Source organism: Hyposmocoma kahamanoa, unplaced genomic scaffold (assembly GCF_003589595.1).
Source record: "Hyposmocoma kahamanoa isolate Upper Pololo Valley unplaced genomic scaffold, ASM358959v1 95, whole genome shotgun sequence".
Classification (NCBI taxonomy): Eukaryota; Metazoa; Arthropoda; class Insecta; order Lepidoptera; family Cosmopterigidae; genus Hyposmocoma; species Hyposmocoma kahamanoa.
Genome location: NW_020654972.1, coordinates 2,310,066 through 2,322,496, shown reverse-complemented (window position 1 = coordinate 2,322,496; position 12,431 = coordinate 2,310,066). Strand labels below are relative to the sequence as shown.

The following is a 12,431-nucleotide window of genomic DNA, read 5'->3' as shown; positions in this document are numbered from 1 at the left end:
CTTACAATCTAATTAATGGCAGATATGGAAAAATATCAATAAAATTTTCTTTACACAAAATGGTGCAACAAAAAATGCAAAAATTAATTAGAACGAAATAAATTTACACAATTCGTGAATGTGTTATTTTACACTTGCGTAACAAAGAAGTATGCTTTTAAATTCTAAACGGTAACATTGCAAGTACCATTTATGTAACATTATAAGAGCACAGTCGTACAAGGATTTACAATTATGCAATTAAAAACATCATAATACAAACCAATACAAACCATTCAAAAGATATTTGATAACCGAGCACAAGACGCTTACATATAAACAATATTTTCTGCTAAATATGGATTGGAAATCATCAAGACTAGAGCAAATCTAGAAGAAAAATCAGATGAATTGCGCACGCGCAATAATGCTCGGTCTTGACACGTTAAAATGTGTAGAAATACAACGCCCAGATACAGCGCTTGTAGCTTGTTTGCTAGCTCACCCGCGTATATTCATCTAGACTTGTACGTAGACTAAATATCTTGTAATAAATTTAGTATCCATTCAAAATAGAATAATTTATATGTGCAATACTTTCACTGAGTATTGCACATATAAAGAATAACCGATGTTCTAATTATTTACAACAATCTATAAATAAAGACGTCCTGTGCTCCAAATTAACTTTCAATTAACTATTTTTTTCCCTTTCTAATGCTTTTTTTTTTTCATATATCTATGTTGACTACAAAAACTTAACTCTTCTTAATTGCTATGTGCACGTCGCGTCACAAACACGATGTAAGCGTTACTTGATGAAGGCTTCGGCAGGTATTTTGCCTTCGGAATGAAGCTGATTGAAGATGAATAGAGCCCGTTGGAAGTCCCAACCCGTTTCCTGTAGACAACTAAGAGAAAAACAATCAAGGTCAATGCTTCACCACATTACATATGATACAATAATGTTACTTGATTTTACAGAAGCTGATGTGGCCCAGTGACCTCATTAAAGCCCATTATGAAAGTTTGAATAGATGTTTGAAAACTTATGTCACTCATTTCTGATTTATAATAACTAAATTAGTACAGAAGTCCTGATTAATATAATCGTAGACCATATACAATACTCTAGACAACTGCTTATCGCCATACCACAGATCGTAACTCTCAAAAATATATCTGATCAATAGCCTGGAACTAATTTATATTATGTAAATGGCCGTGGATATCGATTATAATATGAATTATAATAATAAGTCAGAATTTTCCCTTGTATATTGTTCTAATATTGATCACGAGCTAACATTATTTTCTGAACTTTGACATATATACGTGCCAATAGACGGCATTGTGTGTTATAAACTGGGTAGATAGCGCTAATCCTAAACAAATTAAAAGAATAGCCGGCAGTATCCGTAAAAATCAGAGCAATAAGCGCCATCTAGTTGATTTGTTTGTTATCACTAGAAATTAGGATGATAAACTGCAGCTTGTCAATGTAAAATAAATTAGTTACAAAAATAGCTATTTAATAAATAATAAATAAAATAAAAATCATTTATTGCAGACAATATACACTTACAAGCTATCTATTCTACTGTTAGGACGAAAATTACAAAATAAAAATAAAGTAAAGTAAATGAATTAATGAATGAAAGAAATGAATTGAATTGATTACGTAATGAAATGATTACATGCTAAGTTCACCGAGCTCCCAGGGCGTGAACTTCGGGGAACCTAGCAAGCAGATCGGAGTCCCACATATTCCCTATCATTTTAAGAACTTTGTTTGAGAACTCTCGCACTCTGCGCAGGCAGGATGCCCCCTTTTTACGCATTAGTGCGTAAAAATCCTCTACACTAGCGTCGGCAAACATGCCTGACGCATTGCAGTATCGAGGAAGCCCAAACAGAGCCCTGAACCCATTATTATACATAATGCGTAGGGAGTTATAGGCCTTCTGAGTGAAATCGACCCATAGGCTGCTTATGTAGAATGTGTGGCAGTATGTTTTAAAAAGCGTTATTTTGACTTCAGCTGTCCAACGAGTAAACCTATGAGCCAGCATATTACCCCGCACTGACAAAGCCCTGCATTCCCTTTCTATGTCTAAGTTGTCATATAAGTTTTCTGTGACTATGTGCCCAAGGTATTTAAATTGTTTTACACGGGTAGTAATAGTACTCCGTTAAGAACTAGAGGAATAATATAGAGGAAGAATATTTGGAATTCGTCGCGACGGCTGGTGCACTAATAGGTATTAAACAAGCGAATACGCCGTCACTTATCGCGATTAGCAATCCTCTTGAGTTTATATATAAGAATCTACTCAATAACTTACTTAACACTCCAATGGTCGTTCATCCCAGTCTGTTGGCTAAGCATGTTAAGCAGAACCTGCTTGTCGGCGTCAGAAACGGGCACAACCGCCACGGGTGTCGCTGCGGGCGCAGGTAATGGTATCGCCGGAGCGGGAACGGAGACGGCCGCTGAATTTAAGGACGCTGCAGTTTTGTCCTCCTGTTCAAAAAACAAATAGTTATTTTCATAGTTCTGTGTATACAAAAAGATTTACTGGATATACAAAGATTAAACCCGCATCGATTACTAGCCGACGAAGAATGCCTTCGCTCAAGGACAAGGGCGTAATTAATATAGGTCTATCAAATCGTTACAGAATTTGAGTCTGTTTAGTCTATTTGAGGAGATATAACTTGATGCAGCTTTTTAACGCTTCGTCTTCGTAAGAAGACTAAGAAAATGTATGTGACTTGATGAACGTTTTCTTAAAAGATGGTATTCTTCTTAGAGAAGTATTCTAGCTAGGTACACACAAATAATAATGGTGGATAGGAATATAGGAAGGTGAAGGGTTTTTCGCACTTCTATCTACACAAAGTTTTTATTGTTAATAGTTTTATGAGCACTCTTTGAATATCAAATTTACTGCTACTAAAAATGTAGCCTCCAATGGAGAAGTTGAAAACTTCACAGCTATCATTATATTTTTTTACTATTTTAGAATTTGAGAAAACGTAATCACCATTGTAATACGGAATACATTCTACAACCATATAAATATGAAGGTAAAAAAGAAATTTCACATGTGAGGTGGGGTTCCACTTTAAACTTGTCAGCAAAATTTTCCGTACCTGTTCCTTTGTTGTGTTGGTAACAAACAGCATATCATTGACAATGCAGAAGCCTCCGTTGTTGTTCGGCGCTATGACAAATGTGCGATGGAACGAGCGCGTCGGGTTGGCTGGCGTATGCGTCTCGGTGTAAACGCCATTCATTGTAAGAACTGCTACAGTAGGCTGTGGACAATATTGAATTACATGACAATAATGTTCAAATACTTTCCCAAGCAACGCGACAGTGGCTAATGGCGGAATACCCTTCCAGTCCAAATTTAAGTATGTAGATTTTTGTGTGTTGGTAAATCTAGACCGCCACAACGGTACAAAACTGTGTGTATTATGTATGCTGAGAAAATGTCTCATTAATGCTCAGGCCACACAGAGGTGACCGCCGAAGCGTTCCGGGCGCGGGAACTTTTGTAATGTACGAGTCCTATTGAACCCGAAAATGCGCGACAAACGTGTGGCTCTGTGTAGCAGGGTACATATGAACTCGTACATTACAAAAATTTCCGCGCCCGGTGTCAATTATTGTAATGTGTGAATTTACTTAATGCTGTGTGGCCAGAGCATTAAGTAAATTCAGGCAACAGCATAAAATTTGCAAGATAAGTGTAAAAATTCGTATCTTGAGGTAGTGAAGGTGAAGAGATTGTAAGACGAACTCCCAAATCTATGTAGACTTAAATATAAACTAGTCATTATCTTCGTCCGCTGCTATCTCGAAATAAAACAACAAATTACTCACAGTGAAAACAAGTAAATCAAAAGCGAAGCCCAAAAGGTCGTGTTTAGTCTTGGGCAGGTCTGAGAGGAATGAGACGACTTGAAGACGACCATTGCGAAGGTATCTCCGTCTCGAATCTCTGTCTATTATTCTGATTAAATTACGGCTGTTTGTTATGTATGCGTTCAATCTGCAATAAACCATGGAAATGTTGATTAATATTCGATATCAATACGAAAATTCAAATATCAACAAGAATTCTGAGTGTACACACCGATTTTGCTGTCGCCGTCGGTAATTTTATAAAAAAAATACGACGCTGATAAGACCAAGGCTTGCATGTTGCATAGAAAATGTGATTAATTATTCGTAAAATAAACGGCTTTTAACAACTGATGCAAACTGTTTCATATTCTCAATAAAAAAATTCGGTATATTCTGAATACATCTCAACTGAATAGAATTGAATACTACAATTTTGAACTACACATAAGAGTGACAAGCAGAGCATGCGGAACTTTATCGTGAATAAAGCACCGATCTTCTTACAAGTAAAACGTTTTTCGCCTTAATACGAGTGGTTTTTTCTCTAACACTAGTGTTATTATACGAGGGCCGTTTGATAAGTATGTTATGTACTTTAAGGTTAAATAAAAAACTTTTTTTGGAATTTATTTTTATACCTTAATTTAGAATTCCTTACTAAGCAACTGACGTTACTTTTTTAAATTAGCATAGCATTAGCATCTGCAATTAGCACTACATCAAAATTTGACGAATACGAACTATTGCCGCACCAGATTGGGCCCCCTCTGATTTTAAAAGGAGGAAGTGATAGCTGAAACAGAGGTCTATTTTTCAGTGTTTGACAGATTTTTTTTATGGGTTGAGGTAATTAGATTATCGCTGGTCAATGTGCACAGAGTGAAAAGGAGATTACGTAAAAATAATAAACCATATTTTAAAAAAACTTTTTTCTTCTGTGCAAGTGTCGGATTTATCAAACCGCCCTCGTATGCAGCTGAGTGCTGCGTTATTGAATTGGCTAAGTAATAATTAAGTTTTGGAAAATATTTTTGAAACGCAACGAAAATTAAATCTTAAAAATAGACACTAAAACGTACTTTGTAATCTGTGAGTTCCTGTTATCATTAGTCAGATAATTGCAAGCCATAGACATGGAAGCGTGTTCATGGTACGCATCCAACAATGGTTGCCTGGACTCTGAATCGTATATAGCGAAATACTGAGTGAGGAACTCTCTGACCAGGTCCTGACCAGCTGGGTCTACGAGGAATGTTTGTTGTTTAGGTGGTAAAGTTGCGTCGTCTGATACGTCGAAGCCAATCGCTGGAGGGAGGTCCACACCGTCCTGCATGGATTCGATTATATCAATTAATAAAACGTTAATAAGGTTCACAAATTCTTTCAGATTTCTTTAAATTTGCAAAACATGTCTGCTCCAAATCTAACCTACCTGTTGATAAGCAATTTTCTCATATTCATTAATTCAATAAAATCATAAATAAATTTTTCAATACGAGTGTGATTTTGGCAAGGAGAGCACTGAGTGGGCACTGAATGCTTTGTCTTATAGCGAGGTTCGCAACTGCGGTTGTCTTTTTATGTTTTACGTAATAGTAATAAGTTATGTTTTATGTACTAGGTTAGTTAAATTGTGCATCCAGGTTCCTTATTATATTTCTATTTTTGAGGATCTGTAATTGGCTATAGGTTGTGACTATTATTATTTAAGTTACTTTTAAGCTGTTGGTGTTCCTTTTAGATAAATAAATAAAAAAATAAAATAAATAAAAGAACTCACCAATCTCGTCAGCTTCGGGAACTTTTTCCGCATTTCGCTGGAGACAACAAAAAATTGGTAACGTCCTTCTGAAACTCTCATTTTAGAATGTTAATTTCAGTACAATAATTTTGTATATAATGAGTAAGATCTAAAAATTTTTACATTAATTAGTCTCAAATGTTATTGTTTCTAGTACTAATGTGGCATGATCATTTTGTGAATTTCATTTTTCTTTTCATTTTTATTTTCTCAACATATATATATGTATTAGCTCCTTGAGGAGTTTATACATATTAAGAAGTCATTTTTTTTTTTTATATTTGCACAAATGAAAACCAAGGTTGATCATACCACTTTAGCGCTTAAAAAGAAAAAAGTAACTTTTGAACATAATTATGCAAGAACTTTTTATATGACAACAGAACAGTGACATACCTCCTTAAAAGTCAGAGCTAAAACTGAAACAAAACACTAACCCAGTCACTTTAACTATGTAATTTTACCGGGATTTATATGTCTGTTCATGCAAACAGTAGTACTATGCTGCTCAACTAGTCTTTATCGACCACAAGATAGAAATAAATTGCATTTAGAACAGACATCGTCGAGGATAGTGCAAATCCTACGTGGATTAGCATCGGAAAAGGCGCGTATCTGCTCTAAACCAAATTTTACACGAGAGGGACTCAACGTTATTACTTCATTATTTTATTGGCTACGACTTTCATTTTTACACAGTAAGCATAAATTTGTGTTATCTACGGACTGATAACAATATATTCCCGTAAATCACGCTAACTTGGTTGCCACGACATTTACGCGGTTTTGATTTAGCCACTAACCGAAATGGAAACTCATAATCCAATGCTACTTACGCGTTTTTGCACTATCCCCGACGATATGTGATCTGGGATAGTGATAATAATCAGTAAAATGGTAATACAGCAAAGCACTCACTGACTCAATATATATCTAATATTCTTTTACACATTTATTTTATACATTTGAACACATTTCTGTACCAAGTACAATATGAAATCACATTTTCTTATTTTATTACAAATTGACATCCTTTTTTAGTAACATCACTGAATTAGGGTATATTTGGAGATGGAAAATGTCAGACAGAAGTACAGATTGGGCAATTTCATATAATATGACGTATGAAGGAATTAATACATCCATAAACAAGAAATAAACAGGTTGCAAGCAACACTACATAGTCGCTAGCGCCACAATTCAGATTAAAGCACATAAGGTTGGTCTATCTGTAATTTTACTACCACCTAGTTACTCATTGTCAGTACAAAATATAGCATCTATACAAAATGGGTCCTGGCAGACAAACAGGATATTGCAAATTATTTAATATAGGCAACAATCTATAATTTACTGTCTGACTTTTTCTGTTTCTATAATACACTTCCGGACACATAATTCGAGCCACCACGCATTTTCAGTATTAAGTGCCCTAAGCTTAAACAAAGTTTGATTGATCAAAAGCTATTATGCAATTTTGAAACTAGTATACTAAACGTCTTTTCCATAAGTTATTGTTGGGAATTTGAATTTGCAAAACCGGGGAAAACTTTTTCTTCGCTGATAACACTATTTTTGTATTCTTTACGACAAAAATGCGAGGTCGCTCGAATGATGTGCCCGGGAGTATATTATATAAATGAGAGTATTGCCGTGGTAATGCTTATATTTGTTAGATTATAACATGATACTGAATTCAATCAGATAATGTCCTACTTTGTTAATTGACACTGTTTATTAGTGAATAGTATTCCATAAAAGCAATTTGACTTTTGCATACAAAATGTCTGCTACAAAACAGAGACACAAGGGACATGACAGCTATTTTGACAAGTTTGATTATAATTTAATTATAAGTAGAATAATTGTTATTCTCTACACTTTGTAACAAACATACATTATTACAAGTCAATTCAAACAGTGCTAAAATTTATTGTGAATAACACCCCAAACATACCTTTGGTTTTAATAATCATGTGGCAACATTGCACTGGTATACAATTTATCAGCTTTGCATGTCAAATATGCCTCAGTTTTTATTTAAACTGTCTTCCTGATGAATTAAGTGTTTATGAGATAAGTCACTATTCTAGAAAGCCTTCAATACTATAAGAACAAAGTAGGACCTTATCTATATTATGCGACATGCATAACATTTTGCTTGTTTCATGCCTGTACAAACCCGAACCTCCTGACTTAGCGTGGCTAAGTTATGGAAGCAATACAGCGGGTTCTGGGAACATATTAAATATTACAACAGTGTAAATGTGAAATATGAAATGTTCATGCCCATTATGGTGGAAAAAGCTTAACGCATGTCAATGACTTTGTGTTTCATATTTTAGTGATATCAAAAGTGAATTATGTAATCAGTAGTTAATCCAATACACTGGCTCTATTCCCATGAAATTTAATTTACAAGTATTGCCATTTCAAATGTGTATAAAATATTATTGTAATAGTTTTGAGTAGGCTATCAAAGTTTGACGTTAAATTGAACTTTGTAGGAAAACTGAAGCAGAATCTTATTGAAAACAAAATGTACTTTTAACACTTTTGCAAATAGATCACACAAAATAGTGAAACAAGAGACCAATTCTTGATATAATACTGTCTAAGAAGCTGACTGCACTATCATCAGAGTTAATCGATCACAAAGTTCACTAACCAGTAGTGAATACTATATTATTAGTGTAATTAATCTATGAATTACCCTAAAAATTATCCAGACAGTCACAAAAACTAATTATCTGTATGTTTGGTACTCAAGAGAATTTCCATTTAAAGTAAATGTTTTCTACTCCAGTTTACCAAGACAGTGTCCACCTCTTACCCACATACTTTCAAGTACCTGTCATCTATGAACATATTCCATGAAAAAGACCTGCAATGTGTTGGTCTCACCTTAATAGCACATAGTTTTACCTGACATAGGAATCATGGTCCTTCATTCTGGCAATGAAAGGGTTTCCCTTTGCGAGCAGCTCAACCAGAGGTAGACCTTTAAAGACATCCATTTGGTTTTGATGTGGAATCTGAAAAAGGTATTTTTCTTTTTAAATTTTGTGACAAGTTGGATATCATAAAGTAAAAACTCATCACTAAAATAAGTTTAGTAGTAGTAGTAGTGGAAAACGAGAAGTAGCAGAGAACTCCTTGTGAAAGAGTTCTTCCAGGGAAGTACTGCCACTTTACCTATTTCTGCTGCCAAGCGGTAATGTCAGCATTACTGCACTCCACTTTTGCAGAGTGCTGGTGAAATTACAAGCACATGACTTACGTCAAGTTATGTCTCAGGGTGACGGGTGCCATGGCAGTGCCTCTCATATCTTTGCTCTTTAAAACTCTGAGTGGCACTGCAACTGTTATGGGCAGGCGTGTAGCTTACCATCAGGTGCATGACTTGTTCGTTCCGTCACTTGATATTATAAAAAGTTTGTTTTGAAAACTATCCCTGGATTTTACCAGTAGGGGTACAACAGGGCGCAAATTGTGCGAGAGCGACATAAAGCATGAGATATTGTTATTCTCTAGCTAGCTAGCCCTAAAGTGGTGGGAATGGAAAAATAACAGACAATAAAAAAATATTTTAGTAACACCAGTAAAACAGTCTTTCGTAAACTTACTCTCAACAGGCACTGGTAAGAGTTTATGGTCAAGTTCGCTACAATGTAAAGTTTAAAAGAACTTAAAGGACAAAAATGTCTTCTTACCCTGTTATCACCTATATACAAAATCTTCACATTCTTTAACTTTGTGGGCAGAATCCTCAAATGATCAATATGGTGTATTTTGTTGTCATTCAGATTCAAAGCTTCAAGGTCTGGAATATTCTCAGCAATAATGTCAATGGCAGCTACCATTATCTGCGGCCGGAACAATGCGCAGAATATATCTGCCAGATCTGTAATAGTAGGTGATAATTTAACACACAATGGTCAAGTTGGGAGGAGTAATGTATACAAACTCATGAACACTGAATGTAGCCACCTCTGCTACAAAAATGAGTATATCTTACCAGGATCAGCATGAAACTTTGTCAAATCTAAAGCCTTTATGGTGGCATTGTATCTCTTAGCCATAGCCAGCTTCATCTTTTCTTTCAAATCTGCATCAATGGTCACATTTGGTACAGAATTCTTCACAATGACCATCAATTTATAACCATCAGACATGGTGATTTTCCTGTCAGCATTGAAGAGCTTCTCTGCTATCTTCACATCATCAACATAGAATATAGCTGCATTACCATTGACTTTGTAATAATGTGGAATGAATATATCAGGAGATAAGTAGCTCAACAGTGCTCTCAAAACTACATCTTTTTCATGCTTTGCTCCATAAGGAATGATTATCTGATACCAGGGCAGCATGCCAGCTATGAATTTTCGTTTGTGCAAGTGCGGTCTTGCAACAAGGGAGCTTAACCGACCCCTTCCTCCTCTGAAACGCACTTTACGATTGTTCATTTGACCTACTGTAGCCCCCATATCGATATCTTCATCAAGAAGGATTTTCGCAGCATCGATCTTCCGGAATTCGTTCTTGCCCTTGTTTGTGCCAGGCTTGAAACTGACACGTCGTGTACTATTCGTTGGTACTCGATCATCGTGTTCTATGAGGAAAATTTAATGAAGGTATAGAATAATAAAAATTAAAAGATTTGTAGGAGTAGGTACTGCTAAGAGCAACAATAATATAAACTCACCAAAATGATCATTCGCGTCTTTCCAGTTTCTCACTCTACCACCACCACGCCTTGGCATGATGTATTTGTCAGTGACTGATTTATTTAGTCTGGAAACTTTCAACGTTAATACTATTCAACGTTGCTATTGTGTTTTTTTACACTTTGTTGTTAATTGATAATAAAAACACAAAAATGAGAATTTCCTTTGTTTCCCTTACAAACCATATGTTTTCAGTCTGGATTCTGGAAACTCTTTTTGGGAAAACTTTACAATTACCACGACCAACGTCAAAATGGCGGCGACGTCGGTAGGGATGTAAAAAAATTTCGGTACATCAAAATATCGATTTTTTTTTATGAAATAATCGATACATGTTGTTACAAGAAATCGATATTTCTTTTCAATAATAATTATCATTTTCGATAATTTTAATCGCGAATATTTGAAAATGATATCAATACGTCTTACGGCAAATTTACACCAGGTCGTCTACGGACCTTCGGCAGACTACATCGCCTACCGTAGGCAACCTGCCGCATTCAGCAGATTACTTCGCCTGATTACTAGCTGCTTTCGACGAGCAAGCGAACGTCGCCTGACGACTTGGGTATTAGGTTCTTTGGTACGATATATATTTTAATCAATTGCCCATCCCTAGACCTAGGTACAGTCAAGAGCACGTCAAGCTTGACATTTTGTACTTCGGACCGTTCTTATTTTTTTCCATCCTCTAAGGTTCTTATCGTGTGCGGCAGAGTTGGATTGAAATTTTAAGTGTCAAGCTTACGTTGTGCTCTTGACCCAGTACGTAGAAAATAAATAATAGGGAACCCATTCATTATCCTGATTGCAGTCCACCTAGCCGTACGCCGAGTAATTCAGCATTGTATTCTAGGAAAAATACATGTGCAAGCCATCCCTGAATACCAAATAGGTTTAGTGTTGGAGCATGGGAAAATTCCATTTCGAAAAATTCTTATATTTTACAAAAATAAAAATTTCCGAATATTTTTCGTATATTGTTCCCGTGTTGATAATTGACACTTGTCAAAAATTAAAAATTGAAGTACTAGACGAAAACAAGAGAGCCAGTATAAAGATTTTCCAATATTCTTAAAATCTTTGTTTACATTTTAAGCCGACTTCAAAAAAGGAAGAGGTCCTCAACTTGACTGTTTTTTCATGTAAGTTACTCAATAACCCATTTGTAAACCGATTTTGATGATTCTTTATTTGTCAGAAAGAGGATACCTCAGTAGTGGTCCCATTTAAATTTGAAGAAAATATTCCACTTCTAAAGGTGGCAAACCGGGGATGAATCCGGTATCACGCACTTTCCAGTAACCGATTTCAATAAAACTTGGCAAATAGATGTAATTCCACGAACTTTTGAGGTCGGTTATTTTATTTAAGCCATACCTAAACTTATTTCAATTTGGCGCAGAATGTCCCGTCTTCTTTGGTATATTGATTTGCAAGTTAACTGATATTTACCCACGAGAAATGTAACGGAACTGATCACGGACAATACATCATACATACTTTTCAAGGTCAGGCGGTACTTCACACCTGAACAGCTTTTAAATCTGTATAAAGCACAAGTTCGATCCTGTATGGAGTACTGCTGCCACCTTTGGGACGGCTCTGCCCAATACCAGTTAGCTGCCTTGGACTCGGTGGAGCGTAAAGCAAAGAGACTTATTAACAATAATCCTCTTGTGGAGTCGAAGCTCCAAAATCTCGATCATCGCAGAAAAGTAGCCTGCTTGTCGGTTTTCTATCGGATACATTTCGGGGAGTGTGCGCAGGAACTTTTCAATTTGGTTCCGCCCTCACCGTTCCTCCTTCGGTCGACTAGAAGGTCCGGAGCACTCCATTCTTATGTCGTTGATATTCCACCTATTCGCACTAAGCGCTTTGCCTCCTCCTTTCTGATGCGTACGGCAAAGGAATGGAATGCTCTACCGGCATCTGTATTTCCCGAAAAGTACAATTTGGGGCTATTCAAGGCTAGAGTGAATAGGCATTTTTTGGCAAACGCGTC

At 36.0% G+C, this 12,431-nt stretch overlaps 1 protein-coding gene across 1 annotated transcript; it reads right to left on the bottom strand.

Moving 5' to 3' along the window:
- Positions 1-644: 644 nt before the first annotated feature.
- On the bottom strand, positions 645-10,697 carry LOC113238193 (nuclear RNA export factor 1). The gene is made up of 10 exons (XM_026474968.1): positions 10,405-10,697; positions 9,715-10,311; positions 9,410-9,600; positions 8,622-8,731; positions 5,676-5,712; positions 4,975-5,222; positions 3,872-4,040; positions 3,136-3,300; positions 2,325-2,503; positions 645-890 (listed from the first exon to the last, which is right to left on the bottom strand). Exons 1-10 carry the CDS (start codon positions 10,460-10,462, stop codon positions 791-793), a joined length of 1,854 nt encoding a protein of 617 aa, XP_026330753.1. The 5' UTR covers positions 10,463-10,697; the 3' UTR covers positions 645-790.
- Between the last annotated feature and the right edge of the window lie 1,734 nt (positions 10,698-12,431).

What these genes read in the sequence shown, in the direction of transcription:
- LOC113238193 (XM_026474968.1), bottom strand. Translation starts at nt 10,462, where the DNA reads ATGCCAAGGCGTGGTGGTGGTAGAGTGAGAAACTGGAAAGACGCGAAT. An exon ending in AGACGCGAATGATCATTTTG is followed by an intron (nt 10,312 to 10,404) that starts GTGAGTTTATAT and finishes TTTTCCTCATAG; the next exon opens with AACACGATGATCGAGTACCA. An exon ending in TCCCGAAGCTGACGAGATTG is followed by an intron (nt 5,223 to 5,675) that starts GTGAGTTCTTTT and finishes GAATCCATGCAG; the next exon opens with GACGGTGTGGACCTCCCTCC.